The following is a 24,059-nucleotide window of genomic DNA, read 5'->3' as shown; positions in this document are numbered from 1 at the left end:
CTTCATGCTCCCCTGAGTGAAAAAAGCTGGAAAAAGGAGCATAACAAATGGTACCATTTGTATAAAAATCTCAGATGCACATTAGTCCCTAGTGAGGCGAGACCAGGGGCTGCCCAGAGAGAGGGTGGAGGGAGGGTGGACTGCCAAGGAACACAGGTAAGGTGTAAAAGCTTCACATGTGTCAGGGGTTAGCAAGCTGTCCACTGTAGCACCTCAGTAAAGTTTTGTATAGAAAAGAGTGATAGAAATCAACCTGAACATTTTGCAGTTATTGCAAATGCTGATTTAAAATGCACATTTGTAGCAGCTCCTGAATTTATTTTATTGGGATATCTACAGCAGTTAAGTTTTGCTGAGAACGTCATTCTTTTGCTCTAGTTATTTGGTGTATTTTCATTGAGATGAGATATTTGATATAAACTAAGAGAAACCTGGCATATGTTGGCAGTCTTCACAGTAGCACTTTTAATTTAAAAATTGCCTCTTTCACTTTTTATTTTATCTAGGTCACTTACTAATGGCAACCCTTTGTCTTTAAAGAACAGGAAGTACTATGTCTGGCTCCTGAGGTCTTTGTTTCTGCTAGGAAGAATGATCTACATTCTATAAGTCAAGGATACCTGACGACTGGAGGTGTGGCTCAAACGGTAGAAGTGGTAGAGCCCCTGCTTTGCAAGCATAAAGCCCTGAGTTCAAACCCCAGTACCAACAAAAAAAAAAAAAGACTATCCTGTCCTGAGGTTCCTTCTGCTAACCTTAATCATATTTAGTTATAGTCTTTGGGTTTTTTTTATTTTTCACTTTATATTTGACCTAATTATTTGTCTGATACTCTTAAGAGAAGACTACATTTCAATAAGGTAATTTTGTTAAGTTGTTTGAAAAAATTGGAAAGTGCATTAAGAGATGAATCTAGCAGTGAATTCCCTAGAATATCACTTGTTTTGTTTTGGTAGGACTGGGATTTGAACTCAGAGCTTCACTTGTACAAAGCAGGCACTCTACTACTTGAGCCATTCCTCCTGTCAGTTTTTTTGCTCTAGTTATTTTGGAGATGATGAACTTTTGGCCCAGGCTGACCTTGAGTTGCAATCCTCCTAATCTCAGTCTCCCAAGTAGCTAGGATACAGGCATGAACCACCAGCCTGGCTTAGAATACCAGTTTTTAAAGTCTTGACATTTTCAAGTTCTCTTCTCCAGAGAGGAAAAAGCAGTGAAACCATTTACTAAGTAAACAATTAATGCCAAATTTAAAAAACAGTGATTATGAATTCTTACTGTTTCTTAAGACAGTCCCTTCCTTTCCTGGGATAATTTGTATTCTTTCCTACAACTTATTTTTTGTGGACTCTTGATAGACAATATGTCTTTAAACCTCAATAATTATTATAGTTTTCCTTTGTAGATACTGATATAGGTTCTTTTATCAACAGATATTTTTCTCCTCTTTAGGAATCGAACTGGATTGATGATAAAGAACTGCTTATTAAAATAGCTGCAATTGATAATGGCCTAGCATTTCCTTTTAAACATCCTGATGAATGGAGAACATGTGAGTACTTAGAGCCTTCTGAAAAGTCTGTAATTACCCCTTTTCCCAAATGGGAAGGGAACAAAACTTACAGATACCAGAATAGCAGAGGAAAACTAAACAAAGGATAACCATTCATTAGCACTCAGTTCTAGGCAGCAGGGAGGCAAATGTCTACATGGGTCTTGCTGGGTATCATTTGCTTATTTTAGGATGATTGTGTTTGGTTTTGGTTTTTAGCCTTCTGTTAGCCTTGGTCTGGGTTTGGTAACTTTCTAATTCTTAAAGTATATATAACATGGAGATTATCTATTTTTAATATTTTGGTGGACTATGGCCTCTCCCCGCCTTCTAGTGAGTATATTTTAATTCCCTTCCCAGTCTCTTCTATGGTTTATGATAGATTTTTCTACATCTTGGGACAATTTTAGACATTTGTATTTTGTTTAAAGCTGTCCATGAATTTCAGATTTATAAGTATAATGATTTATATAGAATTTTCTTATAATTTAAAAACTCCCTCTGAGCATATTAAGTATTTAGACAGTAAAATGAAGTACTATCCAGAATTTTCCTTAAAGTACTTGTGGAGGCAGAACTGGGGGAACAGATACCTAACAGATTAGGGTATTTGGAATTTAAAACTTTTTCAAGTTGGAAATAGAATAAATTTTAAAAATAATCTCTGCAGCTATAATTGAGTCTACCTCTATTAAATTCCTACTGTTTACTAGTGTGCTTTTTCCATGTTTGAGCTTGCCAACGATTTCTCTTGTTAAGCATCAGCCTGTTTATTTATTTGTTTGTTTGTTTAGATCTTGCTTCCCTCGGATGACTTTATCAATCAGAGTTTCCAGTTTCTTTACCGTTTTTTCTTTCATTGACTTGTGCTTTCCACCATTACTCTTTTTCTCTAGCTTTCCTATGAATGTTTGTTAGCTTTCCATCACTGTGAAGGAATACCTGAGAAAAAAAGGAATGAAAAAGTTTATTTTGACTTACAGTATCAGATGGATGCGAAATACAAAGCAAAAATGCAAGTCAGCAAAGTGACAGTCACAGTGACTTTTAATTGTCTCTCAAAAGCTAACAGCTGGGTGCTGATGGCTCACACCTTAATCCTTGAGATTTGGGAGGTGGAGATAGGGAGGATCAAGGTTCAAAGTCAGCCTAGGCAAACAGTTCAAAAGACTGCTTTGCAAGTGCTAAAACTCCATGTCAACTCCGATCTCACCAAAAAAAAAATTAACAGATTAAGTGACCAAAAAATAGGTCAAGGATGCAAGCAAGACTAACAACTAATAAGTTTCAGTTAGCAGGCAGACACAAAAAACTCTTGTGTTCAAATACATTCTTTTCAGATATAGTCCTTCAAATTGGCCATGTATAAGATCATAAAGAAATTACTAACAAATTGCAAAAAACAACTCACAGGGGCCAAATTCCCATACTGCAAAAATAATGGAAAATAACGTACATTTGAAAATGACAATGGATCATTTTTTTAAAAATCAGCCTATCTAGAAATTTTTAAATCAGTGATACTTGTCACAAAGAAAATCAGAAAATGTGAAATGCAAAGCAGAACAAGAGAGTAGCACCCATGTCCTCTCTGGTGAGGCCAGAATAACACCAGAGGAAAACATGTGGCCTAATAAGAATTCACAGGGCTATAGTTTGAATCTTGAACATTCCCCAAAGGACCATGTGTTATAAGCTTGGGGTCCAGCCTGTGGTGTTATGGGGGGTGGACGTGGAACCTTTAAATGTGGGGCCTCGTGGACTCTCTCATTTCTTAGCTGCAATGAGGTGAGCAGCCTCCTCTGCCACACATTCCCCATGATGTCCTGTGCTGCCACAGACCCAAAGCAACAGGGTCAAGGGAATTTGGGTGGTGGAAGAAGGTGAGAAATAGGGGTTAGAAGTAGAGGTGGGCAAAGCAAAAATGCTTTTCTTTTATGAATTGTTTAGGGAAAGGTAAAAGGAAACTGAGATAGCTTTAAGGACATGTGGGCAGAGGGAAGGCTTTTTTAGAGTGCATGCTGTACCTGCCACGACATGCAAAGAGGTGGATGGAAGAGAAGTGAGGGCACATTGCTTCATGTAGACTTTCTGAGTGGTGGGATCCTCCCAACTGGGGATGCTGGCTAGAATCTGCATATGTGCCCTCTCTAGAAGATTCCACCATTGTACAGATGTCTGTAGCCCTGGGACTATGTGGATTTTATGCTCTCCTTGGGGAGAACTAGAGTTAGATCAGCATCATGGATTTATTCTTTTTTTCTTGCATTGCTGGAGTTCAAACCCATGCTAGACAAGTGCTCTACCTCTGGGCTACATCCCTAGCCTAGAGCCATGGATCTTTTATCCCTTAAAGCCACCCATTTGCTTCCTAATGAATCAAAAATTGAAAAAATCTTCTATATACAAGGGCCTCAATTCCTGATGATTTGCAGCGTGGAGGACAGAGAATCTTTATCCAGGCTTTTTCAGTCTGGGGTTGCGAATAAAGTGATACCCACCACCTTCCAAACTCAAAACCAGATAGGTTGAGATACTTTCTTTTGAGATAAGCTCATTATCAAATTCTGATTCTTTACTCTCTAAAGCTCAGAAGCATAAGCAGTTCAGGTAGCACCTTACTATGCCTTACACTCTGAATTGGCTGTACGAACTTGGAATCTGAGGAGTTTGATTACAAAGGATAGTTGTGTTGGTAACGCTTCTGTCCTGTCCTGTTTGGGGAGAGCCCATGAGTTGTGGGAAAGAAGCAGGATAAATGTGAGTCTGAATAAACCATTTTCTGCCACTGATTCACAGAATTCTTTTTCTGTCAGATCCATTTCATTGGGCTTGGCTTCCTCAAGCGAAAGTTCCATTTTCGGAAGAAATAAGAAACTTGATTCTGCCATCTATTTCTGATATGAACTTTGTACAGGACTTGTGTGAAGACCTTTATGAACTTTTTAAGGTGAATGTTCAATTTGGGAGGGGTTCTGGTTTGTACATTTGTTTTTCCACATTAACTATGTATTGTTTTGTTTATTTAGTGATACTGGGATTTGAATTTGGGACCCTTCACTTACCAGGCAGGCGCTACCACTTGGACCATACCTTAAGCCCCTAGCTTACTTTTTGAGATAGAGACCTAGTAATATTTTTTCCAGGCTGGCTTCAAACCAAGATCCTTCTGTCATCGCCTCTTGAGTAGCTCTGCCTCATGAGTAGCTGGGATTACAGGAGTATATCACTATGTTTGTCCTTTATTTTATTCTCATTTTAATTCTTGTGGTGCTGAGGATCAAACTCAGGACTTTGTGTATGCCAGGGAAGTGCTCGATCACTGAGCTACATCCCAAGTCCCCACATTAAATTTTAAATGTGGTTTTAGGCTGTTACAAGAAATGGCCATCCTAAGAAACACATTAGCATCATCATACTAGTTTTTTTGTATCAGGTAGTCTATAAGGGACAAAGGGGGAGAAACTATGTTAGGAACTGTACAATATGGGGAAGCAAAGATAAATGAAACCTAACCCCTTCCCTCAAGCTTAAAATGTAAGTTTAATTTGAAAAGATACACAAGAAGGCTGGGGCTGTGACTCAAGAAGAACACTTGCCTACCAAGTGCAAGAACCTGAGTTCAAACCCCAGTAGTGCCCAAAATAAATATAATTAATTAATTAAAACACATACAAGACTTAAGGCAAGAAATGAATCTATGCTGGTATATGGTAAGACATCAAAGAAGTGAGTAAGGAAAGCTGTGTTTTAAGGAAAAGGTCCTTACTAATGATCCCCAAATCATACAGTGCAATTGTGCTTTAATAAGTCAGACTATAGTTTTTGGAAAAGTTGCATGAAAACATGCTAACTCACTTAATTATCACAATAATCTTGTAATAAAAAGTGTATCATATTTCATATACTATTTCATATGTGAAGAAGCAGAAGTATAAGAGGTTAAAATAACTTAGCACAGGTGAGCAGTGCCTGAGAATTGAGCTGGAATCCAAACCCAGGCAGACTGGAAGTTCAGGCTACTGTGCTCTAAACCACTCACTATGCTGTACTTCCAAGCCAAAGACTTTGGAGAAAGGTCTCAGTTAAGAACCTGATGTGTACTGTATTTTTATTTTATTGCATTTCTAACATCTATAGTAGATTTTACTGCATTCTTAATGTGTAGTTCCAGGTTGTTTATTTTTTGTCCCTAAAATTATCCCATTTTATACTTAAATCAGAGGCTCAGCCTACCTACATTAATTAGTAGGTAAAGAAGAATGAGAGAAAATTTTCTTGAACAAATAATACCTGAATTAGGTATTAAAGAACAAGAGAACAAGAAACAGTGTCTTCCAGGCATCTGTATACCTCCAAATCCTATCTGGCTTTCAAATTCCAGTACAGAGGTTGTGTTTCTATAATGGCATCTCTAAAATTTTCAAGTTTGAAGTAATTGCTTTTCCTCTGAATTTCTTGAACAACAAATATATCTCAGGATGCAGAGAGAGAGGAAAGAGAAAAAGGAAGGAAGGGAGGAAAGGAAGGAAGGAAGGAAAGGAGGGAGGGAAGAAGGGAGAGGGAGGGAGAAAAGAGAAGGAGGGAAGGAAGAAGGAAGGGAGGGAGGGAGAAAGAAAAATGGCCACCAACTTACAAGCAACCAGTGTTCTCACACTTCTGGAGACTACAAGTCCATAATCAGGGGCAAGTATGGTCAGCTTCTGGGGAGGGCTTCCTTCCATCTAGTACCATTGACTTTTCATTCATTGCGTCTTCGAAGTACATTACTTACATCCATGAGAGGTCCACCTTCATGACCTAATTTCACCTCAGACACCCATGTCCAAACACTGTTGTATTGGGTGTGAGATTTCAACACATGAATCTGGGGGAGGACAAGCATTCAGTCCTGGTTCAAAAACCAGGCTTTTTGAAATTTATATTTAACTCTAAACTTACAACAACCTTGCAGCACTATTTTTATCATTTCAGTTTCACTGTTGATGAAACTAATGCTAAGAAAGGTCAAGTTCATTGCTGAAATTTAGAATGCAAGCACACATCTGTCTTACCAACATTACTTATATTTAATTCTGCTAGTTTGCTCTCATCAGTAGCTCAGGGGAATGCACAGCTTTTGGGAGGAAAAAATAAAGCAAACTTTTTTTTTCTCCTTTTATTGTTTTTATATTTACTTACATGTGTATACATTGTTTGGGCCACCTCCTCCTCCCTCGCCCATACTACTTTTTTAAAATGTTTAGTTTTGATTATTTCAGAAAATGAAATCTTATAAAAGACGATTTTCTTGATTTAGCAAATTCAGTTCACTTCTTATATTGCTGTTTGTATTAGAACCTGATGTAACAGGGAGGGATTAGCAGTTTTGTTTACAGGAGCACAAACCTGTAAAATTACAGTTACTATGAGTATTCTTTAAAATGAGCCTACATTAAAATTGAGGAGTCATGTTTCTCAGAAGTTGAAATTTGCCATGTGTGACAAGGCATGCCTGTAATCCCAGCACTCAGGGACTGAGTAGAGGATGGTGAGTTCCAGGCCAGCCTAGGCTACATGGCAAGACCCTGTCTCAAAAAACAAAAATTGATTTTTTACAATATTACTCATTAAACTATAATACATGTTTGGGAACCTGGTATAACTTAATTCTTGTAAAAAGCGTAAACTCATTGGCTAGAAAGTTCCTTTCTGGAACAAGATGGTATATAAACAAATAAAACTCTTATCATCTTTCTGGGGGTCAACAAAAAATACATCAGGTAAAAATACTCTCATTATCAATTAGGAAATCGTTCGCTACATAGAAGAGTTCATTTGTTTCAAATTCTGTATTTTGTTTCAAAGATCTTGGCTTTTAGAATTAATTTTTTTTTTTCCTTTCTGTAATAGACTGACAAAGGATTTGACAAAGCCACTTTTGAAAGACAGATGTCTGTGATGAGGGGCCAGGTAGGTCACTTTCTGATGACATTGTTCATGAAGAACAGTGCCTCTGGAGACAGCATCAACTTTTTTCTTCAGTGAACACAGAATAAGAACCTGGTCAACAGAACCAAAAATTGCTTGGATTGTTAGCTAAGTTGATGTCATTAGTATCCTACTTCCTGCTTTTGACCTTGTTGGATGCTATTTAACCAGCTGTCTCCTCCCTAGTGTGAGTTCTTCATTCACACTTTCTTTTGTGGTGTTGGGGATTGAACCAAGGGCCCCCTGTGAGCTAGACAAATGCTCTACCACTGAGCCCCACTCCCAATCCCATTCTCCCAATCTCCATTCTGATGGCTGTTTTTCTGAGTGTCACTACCTATTTCTTCCTCCAGTCTGCTTGCTTGGACATTTCAATACCACGTTGTGTGGTCAGTGGATTGTTTTCCTTGGGCTGAGCTAGAGCAGCCAGTAGATAACCATGTCACCAGGGTTGAGCACTAATTGAACATGACAGAACTATATAATTTTAACTCAGTCCTCTTAGCCCTCTTCCTCTTCACCTCCTCCTGTCAGACATGCAAGGTATTAGGTCTGTTGGTGTGGACCTGCAGGCCAGGCAGACTCATGGGTAACATCTCCTTCTTCCACTCTATTCCAAAAGGAAGACTTGAAATGAAAATAAATTATACTATAGACATTGGCTCTTAGTAACTTCCAAATTAATGTTCTCTTACTAAAACATTAATAAGGTAACTATTTGCTGCAGTGCCTGTGGCAAAGCAGATGAGTCTAGTTTTTGCATTGGTGATTGTATCATATAAGTAATGTAATTACTGGGTACTCATTAATCAAATATGTACAGACAAAACCAGTAGGAGAGAACCAGGTTCTTAAGAGCCTTAAGAACTAGAATATCCGGGAGAGATTAAGCAGTTAGGAGTTTGGCATTAAAGGAAGGTTGTGATAAAAGAATATTTGTAGAGGAAACCTTGTCCTGGGTTTCTTCTGGATACTCCTTAACGTCGTGTGTAAGGTTTTCTTTCTTTCTAAGTGCATTTTGGGTGTGAGGACAGGATATTTGTCTCCTATGGATCCCTAATCCAAAAAAGGCAAAGAATTCCTGCAGAAGGTAAGGCTGGACAGCAGTGCAGATTCGCTTAGCCGGTGAGGAGACCAGAGCCATTTGGTCACTAGAGTTCCGTGGTCGGTGATTATAATTATGCAGTAGAATGTTGTGTTCCCCAAACTTTTTTTTTTTTTTTTTTGGCAGTACTGGGGTTTGAACTCAGGACCTCACAGTTGCTGGGCTGGCCCTCTACCACTTGAGCCATTCCACCAGCACCCCCAAATACATTTGAGCTAAATTTTCAGGCACAGAGGATTATAGCACCAGTTCAACCTTTTCCTTAACACAAATTGACTTGACATGTCAATGTGGTCCAACTTCTGGACTTGCCCCTCAAGTGCACAGTAGTCTTCTCTTACCCTCAAGGGATATGGTCCAAGACTTTGAGTGGATGTGTCTTCTCCACATGACCTGAAAAAATGGCAGAAATAATAAAACTTTTATGAACACACAGTGAACTTGTACTTAGTGGTTGATAAGTCAGAAACTCATTTGCAGATTTAATAAGAATTGATGTTAAAATGAAGTGAATACTTTAGTCCCTCCAGAGTACTTGACCCTTTTTACTGGACATTTTTATGCTATCATTTATCCTCACAGCAACTCTGTATAGTTACATGTGTTCTGTGTGGAAGAGGCTTGGCTCTGAGGTCTTAAGTAGCATGTTGTATCTGTGAAATAATGGGGGGAGGGGGTGTCTTAGCTTGGCAGATCTTCAGCATTTAGATAATTGCTTCTGCCTGGGGCCCTTGCCGTCTCCTCACTGGATTTACTGACATACTTTAAGCGGCATACTCACCTGTCCTCCCGTGTTCTTCCACATTGAAACAGGAGCAGGGTGAGGGGTCTGGTGCTGTGGTACAGCACTTGCCTGGCACAGACAAGGCCCTGGGTTTGATCTCCTTATACCACAGAACAAAAACAAACAAGCAGAACAAATGAGGACAGTCTCAAAACCAAATCTGACGGTGTCTTTTGCAATGTAAAACCTCTGTGAGTTGCCCGTGTGCACAGGCTAATATCGAGGCTGCCCACACAGCCAAGCAGGCCCTTGGCACTCTGGCCTCTCCCCATGCACCTACCCCTTTCTCTTGCTGTTTTCCCACTTGCCCTGAGCTTAGCCAAGCTGAATGCTTTCTCCTTCCATTTCTCATGGTACCGGGACCTGCTCTTACTCCCTGGAGCCTTCTCTCCTTTAGAGAGCAGCTCAGCCATCTTGGGCTCCTCCTGCCACCTGGGAAATTGTTCTGACTTCCAAGCCCTCTAGTATCACATGTTACTCAGAACTTTGTTTTTTAAGTCAGTGCATTGAGTACATTACTATTGAGAAGTAGCGTGAAGTGGACTGTGAAGTGGACTGTGAAGTAGAATGTGCGGTTTTTCTATGCACAGTACAGTAATTCTGCCAACTGAAGCTGGAGGGTCAGGGTGCTAACCTGAAGGAAGGCCGTCTCTATGTAGAAGTCCTCAATTATAAACCCTCTGCCTTTGCGGTAACTAAAACACCCCTGTCATGCTGTCAGGTGTGGCATTGGTGGAGAATTGTCCTGCTTTCTGAAGTGTTTGTTCCATTCTATTTTTAAAAATCTCTCACATTCAGACATACAACAAACTTGTATATTCTTTGAGCAGTGAAAAAAATGGGAGCTCTGTGGGGGAAGGGATGGGATTTTAAATTGATGGTACAGTTCCCCTGCACTTCCAGGGTCTGGCACCCTGCATTGAGGCTATTTGTTTGTGTGGCCCTTTGTTTCTAGAATGTGAATTCTTTCAGGGCTCCATGGTTTTCCCTCCTATTCAGTTCCTCTCCTCACCCTCAGTAAATGTTTTTTTCTCCATCAGTGCAAGAGTATCAAATGTCTCCTGAACTCCCAAAGAAATGGTAATAGCATAGGTTAGGGTGGAATAATTATTACTATTGTGTATCTATTTGAAAGTTGATTGTTTTTAGAGTCAGGAAAGTAGCATATTTAGAGCAACATTTTTGGAATAGTATTTTTAAGACACAGAGAAGACATTTACCAAAACATTGCACTCCTTAGCCATCCTGGTCCACCTTGTATGTCATGGTACAAATAATACTTAGAAACTTAAATTTCTTTTCTTCTTGTTTTCCAAATACAGCCATCCTAGAAAAAATTTAAGAAAACTTAAAAGGCATTCTAAAATATAAATACACAATCTGTAACTGCTGTTGCCAGTAATGGCTTATTGGAATACTCCAAATCGTCAAATATCTAAACTGCCTAGTTTATACTAGTCAAAGTTTTATGAAGTTTACTTATTACTGTGGCTTTATGTTGAAAATTTCATGCTTATCTCTACTAATTAGTATTTATAAGAACCAGTGAATTGCTTAGCATGTGTCTATTAGGTATCTTTAAATACCTGAAGCAGAGATTCAAATGCCAAAGTACATAATAAAGAGAATTTTCCCTAGCATGCAGGACAAAGGGAAGCGAATTACTGAAATTCTCTTTTATCTGCACAGGTTATAGTAGGTTGCAATCGAGTTTCATGACCTTACCCGTATGCTCAAAAGTGGAAAGTCTAAGAGTACTCTTGAATATGGGATTTAATGCATCGGACTTTTCCTAGCTTTGTCTTTCCTGTTTAAGAGCAAGTTCTTCAGTAAAACTTCATCTAAAATGAGCACCTTCTTGAGTTCTCGGCTTGACTTCGTCTTCTGATAGTACTGTCACCTTCTGATAGCACATGATATAATTTACCTGCTCGTGTTTATTGGCCCCTCCCCTGCTAAAATGAATTTTGTTTGTTTGGTGTGTTTAGGGCTGGGAATCAAACCCAGGCCTCATGCATGTTAGGCACGCACTCAGCAATGAGCTGCATCCCCAGCCCTTGCTTGGTTGGGGATGTCTTATTTTTAAAGGTTTTGTCTTATTTTTAAAGTCATATCCTCCAGCACTTAGAAAATAGTAGGTATGCAATAAATTTATTTGTTGAATGAGTGGAAAAGGCAAATATTTAAGCCAGTATTTGCTTAAGTTTTATGTCATGTGAAATAGTAGAACCTGTCACTTCATTTCTAAATTCATTACTTCTGAACATATGTACATTCTAGAATATTTTAAAGTTATTAATTGGTAAAAGTTACTTAATTCTAATTTTGTGCATTTGTTTGTATATAAACAGTTAGACAACCATGTAACACATACTTATAGCATTTACTCCTCACTGCAATTTGTTGTGTATAAGTGGATGAAATAAAAACTGAATAAATAGTTAATGTCATTGAAAAGGTTTTTTTTGTCTTCTTTAAGTTGATAAAGATTTCTCTTCTTTCTACAGATCTTAAATCTCACCCAGGCATTGAGAGATGGGAAGAGCCCTGTCCAGCTGGTACAGATGCCTTGTGTGATTGTGGAGCGCAGTCAAGGTGGAGGTCAGGGGCGGATTGTCCACCTGAGCAGCTCCTTTACCCAGACTGTGCATTGCAGGAAGCCATTTTTTTCCTCCTGGTAGCTGGTGTGAGAGGAACAACTGTTGATGTTACTGTGTTAAACCTCAAGTGATGAAATTCTGCTGTTAAGACCTCCAGTTGCCAAAACCTCAAATAACTCAAATCTTTAAAGATTATATTTTGAATGTAATCAAGTTTACAGTTTTTTGTCCAAATATTAAATTTCTATTTCAGGGAAGAAGTGATACATGTCCTATATTGTATTTTTGTAGAAAATTTGTATATTATGTTATTTGTTTAAAAGGCAATTTCATGGTTTACACATGTGAGAATGATTGTAATTGCTCTAGAATTCTAAGTAGAGAAATAGGTTGACTTTGAATACAATAATATTTTATATAGCCTTTAAACACTGAGAAGAAAATTCATGTTAACTGATCTTACTTTCATTTCTAAAGGCCTTTGAGAGTGGTCGAGTCTCAAAGTGCTTTGGAGGATTTTAACAGAATAGTCAACAGAAAAACAGGTAACAACAGAGCAGTGTTGCTTTAACTTAAAAGCTACTGTTTTAAAACTGGAATTAGTGCCCCTAGGTGGCATTACTGGGGACCTGAAGATATATTTTGGCTCAGTGACACGTGATCATTTTCTTTCTTATACTTTATGTTTTTGATGAATTTTTGTTTGAGTAAGGAAAAAAATCTAAAGACATTCCCCCTCTTTAAAAAAAAAAAGGAAGAAATAGAACACTCAACTGGGACTTGAGATGAATAATATAAAATTAAGGTACATCTCCAATATTTTGAAATTCCAAAATAGCCTTAAAAATTCCCTTTTGTGTCTTAGATGGGATCAATTCATACTTCAGAGTGTGATACTGGTCAGCTTAATATTAAACGTCACTGAGAAGTTAACCACACCTGCAGTGGACATTGTATTTCATTTTGGGGATCTTAAGTTCAGAAAGTCTTAAAAAATAATAGTACTACTTGAAATTACAGATATTCTGATTAGAATCAGTTTTAGATTATTATCCCCAATTTAAGGGAACCGTGGTAGAGATAACCGTCAATTCATTTACACTTGATTTTGAAATTTAACTTTGTACTTTATTTTAGTACCAGTACGTCTCACACTCTTGGACTTGCAGCACTATTAAGCCACCAAGTGATTTAAGTGTAAATGAGCCTAAAAAGAAAATGTGATTCCAGAGAAAAGCTTTGATCTCTTCTTCAGGCTCAAAACCACCTGACTGGGCAATGGGTGGTCTGGCCTCCTGTGTAACAAGTATATCCAGGTGGCCAACTTGGGTACAGGACAGCTCTGTGTCCTTGCCTCGTCTTTCTCTTGGTCTTTGTGGTGAACGAGCCTGCTGCCACCCTGGAAGGGTCGATTGGAACGGCGTCCTCCTACCTCTTCCCATTCTTCTCTCTGTTTGCTCTGCTTTGAGATGTGGGAAATTGACTGGAAAATCAAACCCCCACTGCTCTTTGTGGGTGAATGCTCTCTGGGTGAATGCTAGTGCCTTTTGAAGATGTGTTCTAAAAAGAAGGAAGTTGCCAGTAGTACGGCTTTCATAAAACAATTTTCAGTATTTTGAGAACTGTATTAATTTTTGTAATAGAAAACTTAGTAAATTGCTGTTTTATATCCTACAATTAAAATAGTGTGAAAATATTTTTAAATATCTGACCATACCAGAACAGTAAAATTGACATTTTTAAAGATAAGATTACAACTCAGAGTACATTGGCTGTGTTTTTTAAACTTTTGTGAACTTAATTCTTATTTAAATTTTGTGAAGTTTTTTTCAATGACTATATTTATATTGTCAAACTTGGTAGACTAAAGGTAATAAAAATCACTGGCTCGAGGCTGATCTTCCTGTATGGATGACTATTCGGTGTTCAGAATGTCTGTGGAAATGCTTACAACAGATAGCAGAACTCTACTTCTCACTTCAGATACTGTGGCACAGTTTATCTCTTTTTATTTTCAGAAACTCATTTGAACTAAAGCCATTGTATTTGGAGTCATTTAACTTTATTTACTTCCATGCTGTCTTATTGTCCTCAGAGTTTGTCAGCAATTAGCAACTGTAGACAGTTTTTTGCAGACTTGAATTTTTTTTGGGGGTGGAACTGAGGTTTGAACCTGAGGCTTTGTGCTTGCATTGAGAATTGAACCCAGAGCCTTGCACATGCTAGACAAATGCAGCCTCAATTTTTACAAAATTTAATATACTGTGCTTATAGAATTAAAACTTATTTAAAAACAACGGAAGCAGCAGTTATTGTTATTTAGTGTTACTGGAGAAATTTTATTGAAATTTAGTAAGATTCATGCTCTATCAAAAAATGTTAACATGTTATTTGATCAAGTTACATCTCAAGCCCTTCTGCAGGTATGTGGAGAGAAAGCATCTCTTAGGTATTATAGTCTGCCTGCTTTTGCCAAGTGGGGCAACTGTATGGACTGGTAGCAGAGGTTCTGTGGGACCACGTGACTGAGTTGTGGCCAATGAGATGTGACTTCCAGGGCTGGCAGTAAAACTTGTCATGAGTGGCCATGCTCTGGGCTTCAGTTTGGCTGAATCACTGCTGGAGGAAATCTACCAGGAAAGCCTTCTGACCTTGTGGGACTGGGACATGGGCAAGAAGTGCTGTGTTCAGTCACTGAAACTTGGAATTTATTACCACCAGTAGTGTAGACCGTCCCGCCCTATGCATTGTAATGTAGATAGCAAAATGTGCATTTTTAAAATAAACAGTTAGAAGCTAATTACAGGAGGCAGGATGGTAGCAGCAGTAGGTAGTTTTTTAATATCCCTCCATCCCTGCAGAGCAACTAGGATAGCAAAGAAATACAGCATGACACCAGCTTCACCACTACCAGGTGAGAGATTAGCTCTGAATTCAGAACTTGAATAATTTGGGTTAAAAACCATCAATAGCCACGAGATCACATGGGCACTAACTTGGAAGAGCACACAGAAGTAAGGGGGACTCATAATGACTCTTAAGAGCCAGGGAACCCATAATTTGCCACCATGTGCTCAGCTCCAAAGAAGTATCCTGCTCAATCTCTGCAAGGTGAGAGGACATAGGTGTGTGCTGAGAGACAGTGCTGTAGAACACACCCACAGGGCAAGGCCCTGGGGAAAGAAGAGGGTGGTCAGGTACAGATAGAAATGGCCACCTAATGAGCTGGAATTACAAGGTAGTGATGATGCATGGATGACATGCACAGGAATTTCAGGTGCTCAGGGTTCTTGAGCCTGCTCTGAGAATGAAAGCACAGACAGACTCTAACAGCAAGAGGTCGGAAAGATTTTATTTGTAGAGAATTTAGTTGGAGAAAAGAGAAGAGAAAGACTGCATATTGGGGAAAGTAGGGGGACCCCGAAACTGGTGATCCTGTGGGTCAGGGTGGGGAGTGGGTTTTATAGCCTATTTTTGCATGCCTGAGGGCGGAGATGCATTTCAGATGCAAACAGGTGTTTCCTTCGGAGGAGAAGTGTCCCCTTGACCTCCTGCGGTCTATCCTTCAGTGACACAATGAGGTGGCCCAACACACTGCTAACTACAAAGAAGAGAGCCTATAACCATAAAGCTAGGAATCTCACTTCCTGCAGGGAGCTTGGGAAAATGGTGGGAGAATCCATCTCAGTGAAACAGTATGCTTTGAAAAGACAGGCTAGCAATCTGTAACAACCACAGAAACTGAGGATACCCCAGAAACACTAGTGAAAATGCAGAGTCATGCTCTAATAGTTTAATTGTTGATTGGTTGTTTAAACACAATCTTGCTGTGTTGCCCAGGCTGGTCTCAAACATCCATGCAAATAAACTTCTCGCCTCTTGCTCTCCGCAGCAAAGACTACAAGTATGTGCGCCACTGCACCTGACTCAATCGAGTGTTTTAAAAATTTGCTGAAGGAATTTGAGAAGCTAAGAAAGAACAATAATATCAAAATCAGAAAAGCTCTAAAGCAACAGAAGGAAATAAAATGAGAGTTGAGAGAACTCAGAGGAAACACTAGGGTCAAAACATGTTTCACGTTAAACCAGAAGGAACATCAGAAAAAGACAACATATCACCAACTCCAACAACAAGAAGCATCAGAGTGCTGAAAAATGAAAGCTTTCTGTGTTAGTGTTCTATTGCTGCTATAATCAGTTGTCACAAACTTAGTGGCTTAAAAAAACACAAATTTATTACCTCATAGTTCCACAGTTTAGAAGTCTTGACCCGTCTCAGAGGGCTACCTGTCAAGTGTCAGTAGGACTGTGCTCCTCCCTGGAGGCGCTAGGGGACAATCCACGTTCTTGTCCTGTTCACCTCACTTGCCTTGTATCCCTCTTCCTCCTCCGCTACCGTATACTTTTAAGGACCCTTGTGCTTACACTGAGCCCACCCAAATAATCTAGGCTAATGTCCCTATGCTTTGGTTTTTGGTAGTGCTAGGGGTGGAATCCAGGGCTTCATGCATACCAGCCACATCATAGCTGGAGCACATAACTGAGCAAAATCACTCACCTCATGGCTAGGAAATGGGAGAGGAAGGGGCTGTAGTCCCAGAATCCCCTTCAGGATTTAATGACCTTCTTAAAGATTTTTAATTACACTGTTAGGCTTTTGTCACTGTGACCAAATACTTGAAAAAGGCAGCTCATGGGGAAAAGTTTTTATTTTGGTCACAGTTTCAGAAGTTTAAGTTCAAGGTCAGTTGGCTCCATTGCTTTGGGACTGAAGTGAGGCAGAAGTGTGTGATAGAGGTTCACCCCTTGGCAACCAAGAAGCAGAGACAAGAAGGGGGTCAGTGACAAATACACTTTTTTCAGGCATGCCCTCAGTGACCTACTTCTTCCTATCTGGACCCACTTCCTAATAGCCCATTCAGCCAGGAACTCATCAGTGAGTTCATTGATGAAGTTAACACACTCATGATCCAGTCACGTCTCCATGGTGTGTGCAGCTAGGGGCCAAGCCTTTTTAACACACTTCAGCATCCAGATCATAACATTCTGCCATTGGTCCCCAAACACTCATGTCCATCTCACAATGCAAAATGCATTGTCCATCTCCAAGAGTCCCTGAAGTCTCAATACAACAATTTCAGCATTGCTCAAAAGTCCAAATCCAAAGTCTCCCATAAGACTCAAGACAAACTTAGTTGTGAGTCCCTATAAAAATCCAAAAAATGTATGTACTTCCAACATAAAATGGAACAGGATAAAAGGGAGGAATGGGGGTATAAAAAGGAGAGAGAGGATCAAAACAAGACTAAAACTCAGCAGGGAAAACATCTAATCCTATTAGCTCTGGGCCCAGCATGCAGAGCATGTGGTGGTGTGATACGAGCTCTGAAGGGCTTGGGCAGCCATGCCTCCATGACCCTGACAGCTGAGCTTCCCCATGTCTTCCCTCCTGGGTTGGTTCTGCACACTGCCTGTGGCTTTCCTTGGCAGAAGTTCCGTGCTCCTAATATCTAACTTCCTGGGTTCTCCATTGTAGTTTCAGGCGTTGCCCTCAGGAGCTGCCTGCAGGGATCTCAGCCCTGCCACAAATTGCCTGGCCTCCCAGGCTTTCCTTTGAAATCTGGGTGGAAGCCTCTGTGACCCAACAGTTCTTACATTTTGCTTGTCTGCAAAAACAGCATCATGTGAACGATGACAAAATCTGCCACCAACTCAAGCAGTAGGTGGGCCACTTAGACTATGGTTACAGATGGCTGAACACAGAGAAACACTTCCATAGGTGGCCCAGTTCAGCAGGCCTGGGTTTCCAGGAGCTCTGTTCTGAAGGGACAGTCTTTCAAATGAGTTCACACTTTTGTACCCTTGAGCCTGCAATGGCAGGGATCTTACTGATTGCTGAGATCCTTGCTAGGTGTCCTTCCCATTGTCCTTGTGCAAAGTAATGGCACTAGTCTCTTCAGCAGCCACAACTTCCTTGGTCCCAAATTTAAATACACTCCTTTTCTGGAAGTGATTCAAATCCTTATGCTCTGCTTTTTACTCCCAATGTTCACAGTAAAACTAACAACAGCTGGCAATACCCATGCCACAATCTGAATGCTGGGTTGTCTTGAAATTTCCTTTGTCTAATTAATTAGCCTATCTCCTTTAAATTTAGCCTTCCACAAAATCTCAGGGAACGGACAAAATGTAGGCATGTAACATGATTGGCCCCTAGTCCAGTTTCCAGTAGAGTCCTCATGGGCACAGTCGCTTCCTGTCAGCATTGTGGCCTTCTGAGCTCCCACTAGACTCTCTCATTAAGTTCTATTTGCATTATTCTCGGGGTTTTCTAACTTGCATCTCCAAATAAGACTTCTGAACCACATGGTCAAGTTTTCACACCAACATCCCCACTACTCAGTGCCAATTTTCTGTGTCAGCCAGCTTTTTGAGACCAAATACCTGAGAAAATCAAAAAAGGACTGGTCTATTTTGACTCACAGTTTCAGATGTTTCAGTCCAAGGTTGCCTGGCTGGGCCTTTGATGAGTTAAGACATCATGGCAGCGGGCATGTGGGAGAACAGAGCTGCTCATTTTGTAACAGCTGCGAAGCAGAGTCAGCAGAAGGGACTGGGGACAAGATACACCTTTCAAAGGCACTCCTAAAGTGACCTACTTCCTCCAACTAGGCTCCACCTCCTAATATCCTTCAGCTATGAACTCGTTAATGGGTTAATCCATTCACAAAGCTATAACCCTCATTATTCAATCACCTTTCAATATTGCCACCAATTTGGGACCAAATCCTCAGTACATGAGCATTTGGGGAAGGGGGGAACGTGCCATACTCAAATCATAACAATTACCTATCTACAAATGTAGTCACATTGGGGATTAGGACTTCTACAGATGAATGGGAGCACAATTCAGTCCATAACACACCCAGCGTGTAAAGGCATTAAGCGCCTATGTGTGTGATAACCACTACCCTACCTGCCTCCTCGGTGTCCTGGGACTGAATTAGTTGCCATGAGAATGGGTTATTACAAAGGAAGTTTGCCTGTGTCAGCTCACTCTCTCTTGCTTCCTCTCTGCCGTCAGACCTTCACCAGAAACCGGTACTGGTGCCATGCCCTTGGGCCTCAAAAACCATAACCCAAAATATCCCTCCTCTCTTCATAATGTTTTCAGTCTTGGGTATTTTGCTGTAGAAACACAAAACAGATTAAGATAACTGTCTTAAACTTGTCTACAGTTTTCTTATTTATAACGGAAGCGTATTTTTTAGTGTCTAGGTGTCTCTTGTGAGAATAAGACTTCATTCCCCCTGCTGGCAAATTGAGTCTGGTCTTCAGGACTGGGGAGTAGATAGCTTATAAGACGTTGCTTATAAGCACGCCTTCCCTCTTTGTAAGCACGTGTCATCTGCCTCTCCTCCCCTGCTACCCAGGCTGGTTTTGCAGCTTGCTTTAACCAACACCATGTAGCGAAGGTTGTTAGAAATGTTCCCAAACCGTTCCCAAACAGTGATCAAAGAAACCTGCGGGCGTCGCTCAGCAAGGCAAAAGGAAAAGTTTTACTTCTGCAGAAGGGTGCAGCCACAGACCATTGTCTCATAGGCAGAACACACTGAGTGGGGAGTCAGTTCAGTTCTTAATCTCTCTCTGCTCCTCAGTCCTGATGGACGGGTTTGCGATTGATTACTTAGAAAAGGGGGCATATGGAGTAAGGGGGACCTTGAAGCAGGGAGAACAAGAAAATTCTTTTGGGCAATATTCATCTTTAAGCAAGCAGTTTAAGATTAGGACATCTGGTGATAAACAGCTCTTGGTTTGACCGAAAGAACCTTGCAAGGTCAAGCAACGTTTCACAAAGCATGTAGGCAGCAATTCGGGGAGGTTGGCTGGCATTTATACAGTGATATGTTACATTAACCCCTTTGACAGAAAAGACTTAACTTTAGTTGATTCTCGCGAGGTGTAGGTTGGCATTTAGTAGGAGAAATTCCAAAGGCGCCTCCCCTTTCATCTTGGGAAGTCAACTGCCCTCCATGACAGCTCAGCTAACCAGAGAGCATCACGCCCTGCGGAAACCCAAGCCTGTCTCGTGGAAAGGCCATACTGAGAGAGAATGCCCTTCCCTTCCCACATCCCCTCTCTTGAGAAAATTCACAAAAATTCCTATTATCTGTCTTCTAGACCCTGTTCAAATTTCTTCAATTATTCTCCGACTATGTATTTTAAAGCTTAGGTGTTTTTGAGTTAGGATCATCATACGTTACATTTGTTAATCTTTTAATCTAGAACAGCTCCTTCACTTTTCCACGGATGTTAACATATTCCCCGTTCTTGATTTGTCTGATTGGTGTCCAACTTGATCCTCTAATCCTTTGTGTTTTCTATCGACTGGAAGAGAACTAGAAGCTTGAGGAGTTTCAGGTTAAAGACTTTGGGCAAGAAAATTGCATCCATGCTGCTGAATACTTCTTATTGCATTTACATTAGGAGTTAGCTAAGGGGTATTTAATTTTTATTAAAGAATGCATCATGATCAGAAAGGAAATCCTCAGGAGCCAGAAGAGCTGTGGGAGCAGGAGCTCTGTTCACCTTGCAAATCATAAACTGTTCTTGTCTCTCTACAGTGCGGTTACATCTCCCTGTATACCTTTGAAAACTATGATTTTCTCTAATTTGATTCTTTGAAGGTTATGATGATGATATTTTGACTTTCTTTTATATTTATAAATTGATAGTAAGTTTATAGTTTATTATGCTTATAGTTTATAATACAATCTCTTATATGTATGCTAAATCAAGCTATTCAACATATGTGTTGCCTGACATATTTAATGAATATTTGTGATGAGAACTCTTCAAATCTATTCTCTTACCCATTTTCAAGAATACAGTGCATTGCTGTTGACTTCAGTCACTGTGATGTACAATAGAGCTCCTGTCTGACTGAAATTTTGTGTCCTGTAGCAACATTTCCCCAATCCCCCACCCCCAGCCTCTGGTAAGCGGCATTTGCACTCTGGTTCTCATGAGTTTGACTTTTTTACATCCCTCATACTAGAGAGCTCATGTAGTATTTGTCTTTCTGTGCCTGCTTATTTCACTTTGCATGATGTTCATTGTTCATCCATGTTATCACAAATGGCATGGCAGAATTTCCTTCCTTTTAAAAATTGCATAATATTTGGTTGGGTATTGTCACGGTCCATTTCTGTTACTACAACTGAATACCACAATTTTTTTTTATTATTATTATTCATATGTGCATACAATGCTTGGGTCATTTCTCCCCCCTGCCCCCACCCCCTCCCACCACAAATTTATGGAGAATAAAAAGTTGGTTTTAGATCATGGTTCTGAAGACTGAGAACTTCAAGATAGGGTAGCTGCATCCAGCAACCTCTCAGATGTCTCAGTGAGAAAGACCTCTCACTGAGGTCTGTCTGCAGAGTCCTGGGGCCACGCTGGGCATCACCTGGTGAGAAAGAGCAAACATGCCAGCTTGAGTGGCTCCCTCTTCTTCTAAAGCCACTAATACCACCATGGGGCTCCACCCTTATGACCTCATTGGCTTTACGAAATGCTTCTGATTTGAAGATCCCTTAATGTTAAGTGGCCCTTGGATTCCACAGTAAAAGTATATATCAAAAAATAGATCCACTCAAGTAAACTGCATTGTTAGTCAGCATCACTTTATGCAATTCATGCTGAGTAAAGCGTAGGTTAAGGTTTAACCTGCTTCAGAATCCAAGTAAAGATAGCTGGATATGGTGGGACATATCTGTAATCCCAGCTGCTCAGGAGGCAGAGGTAGGAGGTGCTCAAACTTAAGGTTAGCCTAGGCAAAGTTAGTGAGTCCTGTCTCCACTCCTGGATATATGTCCAAAGGAATGTAAGTCAACATACAGTTGAGATACTTGCACACCCATGAGTATAGCAGCACTATTCAAAACAGCCAAAATATGGAGTCAGTCTGATTATCCATCAAGCAATGAATGCATAAAGAAAATGTGGTATAGATAATATACAATGGAGTAGTATTTGGGCATAAAGAGGAATGAAATGCTGTTTGCAGGAAAATGGAGGGGACGGCATAGAGATCACCGTGCTGAGTGAAATAACCAGACTGTGGAAGACAAATATCATGTAGAATCTAGTCCTTAAAAATGAATAATAGGAATGTAAAGCGGATCTGTTTGGGGTGCATACCAGCAGATGGGGGACATCGAAAGGAGAGGGTGAAGGAGAAAGATGAATACGGTCAAAGCACTTTACACGTAGGTGTGAAAAGGGGACTTTGAAACCTGTTGAAATTGTTTGAAGAAGAGGGTAGGGTGACGAGAGGGAGGGATACAGGTGGTGAATCTGATTCAGGTGCCGTGTATGCATGTGTGCGAGTACCACAATGAAACCCTTTGGTACAAATAATATTTGCTAATAAATTTTTTTAAATAAAAACTAAATAGCTAGGAACAAGGTGAGGCCCTGAGTCAGTCTGTTAGTGCAGGCCCCAGGCTACTTCCCTTGGAGCAGGCAGAGCACTAAAACTAATGACACACATGTGGACCAAAATTTGACATAATGTGTGTCTTCCTCCTCCCCATTCCCAACCAAGGGTTAGTGGCCCACTCTCTGGGATCCAAAATTAAGATAACAGCCTCATATGCTCCCTGTAGAGCCCACTTCCCATGTCAAGATTAAACCCAGAAAAGCAAAGAGGACCAAGTGTGCAGGCATAGGCCTTCCCACACCTGGGAAGCACAGCTGTAAGACACTCCAGGAGGACTCTCAGTTTCAAGTCATTCTGTAACTCCACTCCACTGGACAAAACCCCAAGTCCCAAAAGCTTCCATGTACACTCTGCTAATCATTTTTATTTTTGGTGGTGGTGGTGATACTGGGGATCGAACCTAGGGCCTTATACATGCTAGGCAAGCACTCACCCACTGAGCTACATCCCCTGGCAGTGAATCACTCTTTACTATCTTTCTGCTCTTCAGCATTTTGTTGCTGCATGTGGCGTGGCACCCCAATCTTAGACGCTCTCTAAGAGTCTAAGGACCGAGGGGAAATCTTAGAACACCGCACATCCCAGTAATGAGTTCCAGTACTACAAAAAGAAAGAATCCATGCAAAGAGTTGTTCAAGTACCTAAATCTTAAGCTCTAATGTTTTTATTCTACCAACTGAGCAACAGCATTTCACAGTACTGTAAGCTTTATGCTCTGAATATTGTTTATCTTGAATGAACGGAAAGTATGTACAATACTCTTGAGTTTGGGATTGGAATAGAAACCAGCGTTTTTCATTTTATTTTTTATTTTCTATTTTCATTAACACATCATCACATCACTGTGATGTTTCCATGTGTGTATTGTGCATTGAGAAATCTGAGGGTTTTTTTTTTTTTTTGAGGTACTGTGGTTTGAACCCAGGGCCTACACCTTGAACCACTCCACCAGCCCTTTTTGTGATGGGTTTTTTTCAAGATAGGGTCTCACAAACCATTTGCCCGGGCTGGCTTCAAACTGTGATCCTCCCTCCTGAGTAGCTAGGATTACAGGTGAGCCACTGGCACTTGGAAAGAAATATGAGCTTTTAAATCCCAGCTTTGCTCTTGTCGACAGACATTACAATCTGTCAAACCAACTTTCCCCACATAGAATACATATGAACCCTCCTGGTCAAGTGCCCAGGAGAAAATGAGGCATGTTTTGTGAGCAGGTGTCTGTGTGTATTAACGGTTCTTTTGCATTTTTGTTTTAGATGATGAAATAAGGCATGCAACTGTTTACGAGTTTGGATTATTACTACATAAAGGGAATATGTGCACATGCAATTCCCTACACTTGTCATTTTTCTCAGAGCGTGGTGACAAATTTAGAATCATATGCTATTTTTTTTTCTCTTAAGTGGCATGTACGGGTAACCTAGGGTATAGAGGAGAGGCACCTACAGCTGGGATGACATTTATCTGAACCTGAGTCCCTGAGAAAGGAAGCAACAGTTCAAAAGGTATTGTCCTGCCGGGTGCCGGTGGCTCACGCCTGT

General features: G+C 40.3%; 1 protein-coding gene across 2 annotated transcripts in view; it reads left to right on the top strand.

Annotated features, from left to right (window-relative positions):
• Pi4k2b (phosphatidylinositol 4-kinase type 2 beta) overlaps nucleotides 1-13,904 on the top strand; it is a 30,051-nt gene extending 16,147 nt beyond the window's left edge. For both annotated transcript variants that reach the window (XM_074042515.1, XM_020157991.2), the window contains 4 exons: nucleotides 1,453-1,552; nucleotides 4,369-4,502; nucleotides 7,445-7,504; nucleotides 11,919-13,904. In XM_074042515.1, the coding sequence (XP_073898616.1) occupies nucleotides 1,453-1,552; nucleotides 4,369-4,502; nucleotides 7,445-7,504; nucleotides 11,919-12,092 (468 nt within the window). In that variant the 3' untranslated portion in view covers nucleotides 12,093-13,904. The remainder of the gene's footprint in view (nucleotides 1-1,452; nucleotides 1,553-4,368; nucleotides 4,503-7,444; nucleotides 7,505-11,918) is intronic.
• The last annotated feature ends 10,155 nt before the right edge of the window (nucleotides 13,905-24,059 follow it).

This window comes from Castor canadensis, chromosome 9, assembly GCF_047511655.1.
Source record: "Castor canadensis chromosome 9, mCasCan1.hap1v2, whole genome shotgun sequence".
In the NCBI taxonomy this organism is placed as follows: domain Eukaryota; kingdom Metazoa; phylum Chordata; class Mammalia; order Rodentia; family Castoridae; genus Castor; species Castor canadensis.
This window is presented reverse-complemented; position numbering and strand designations above follow the sequence as displayed.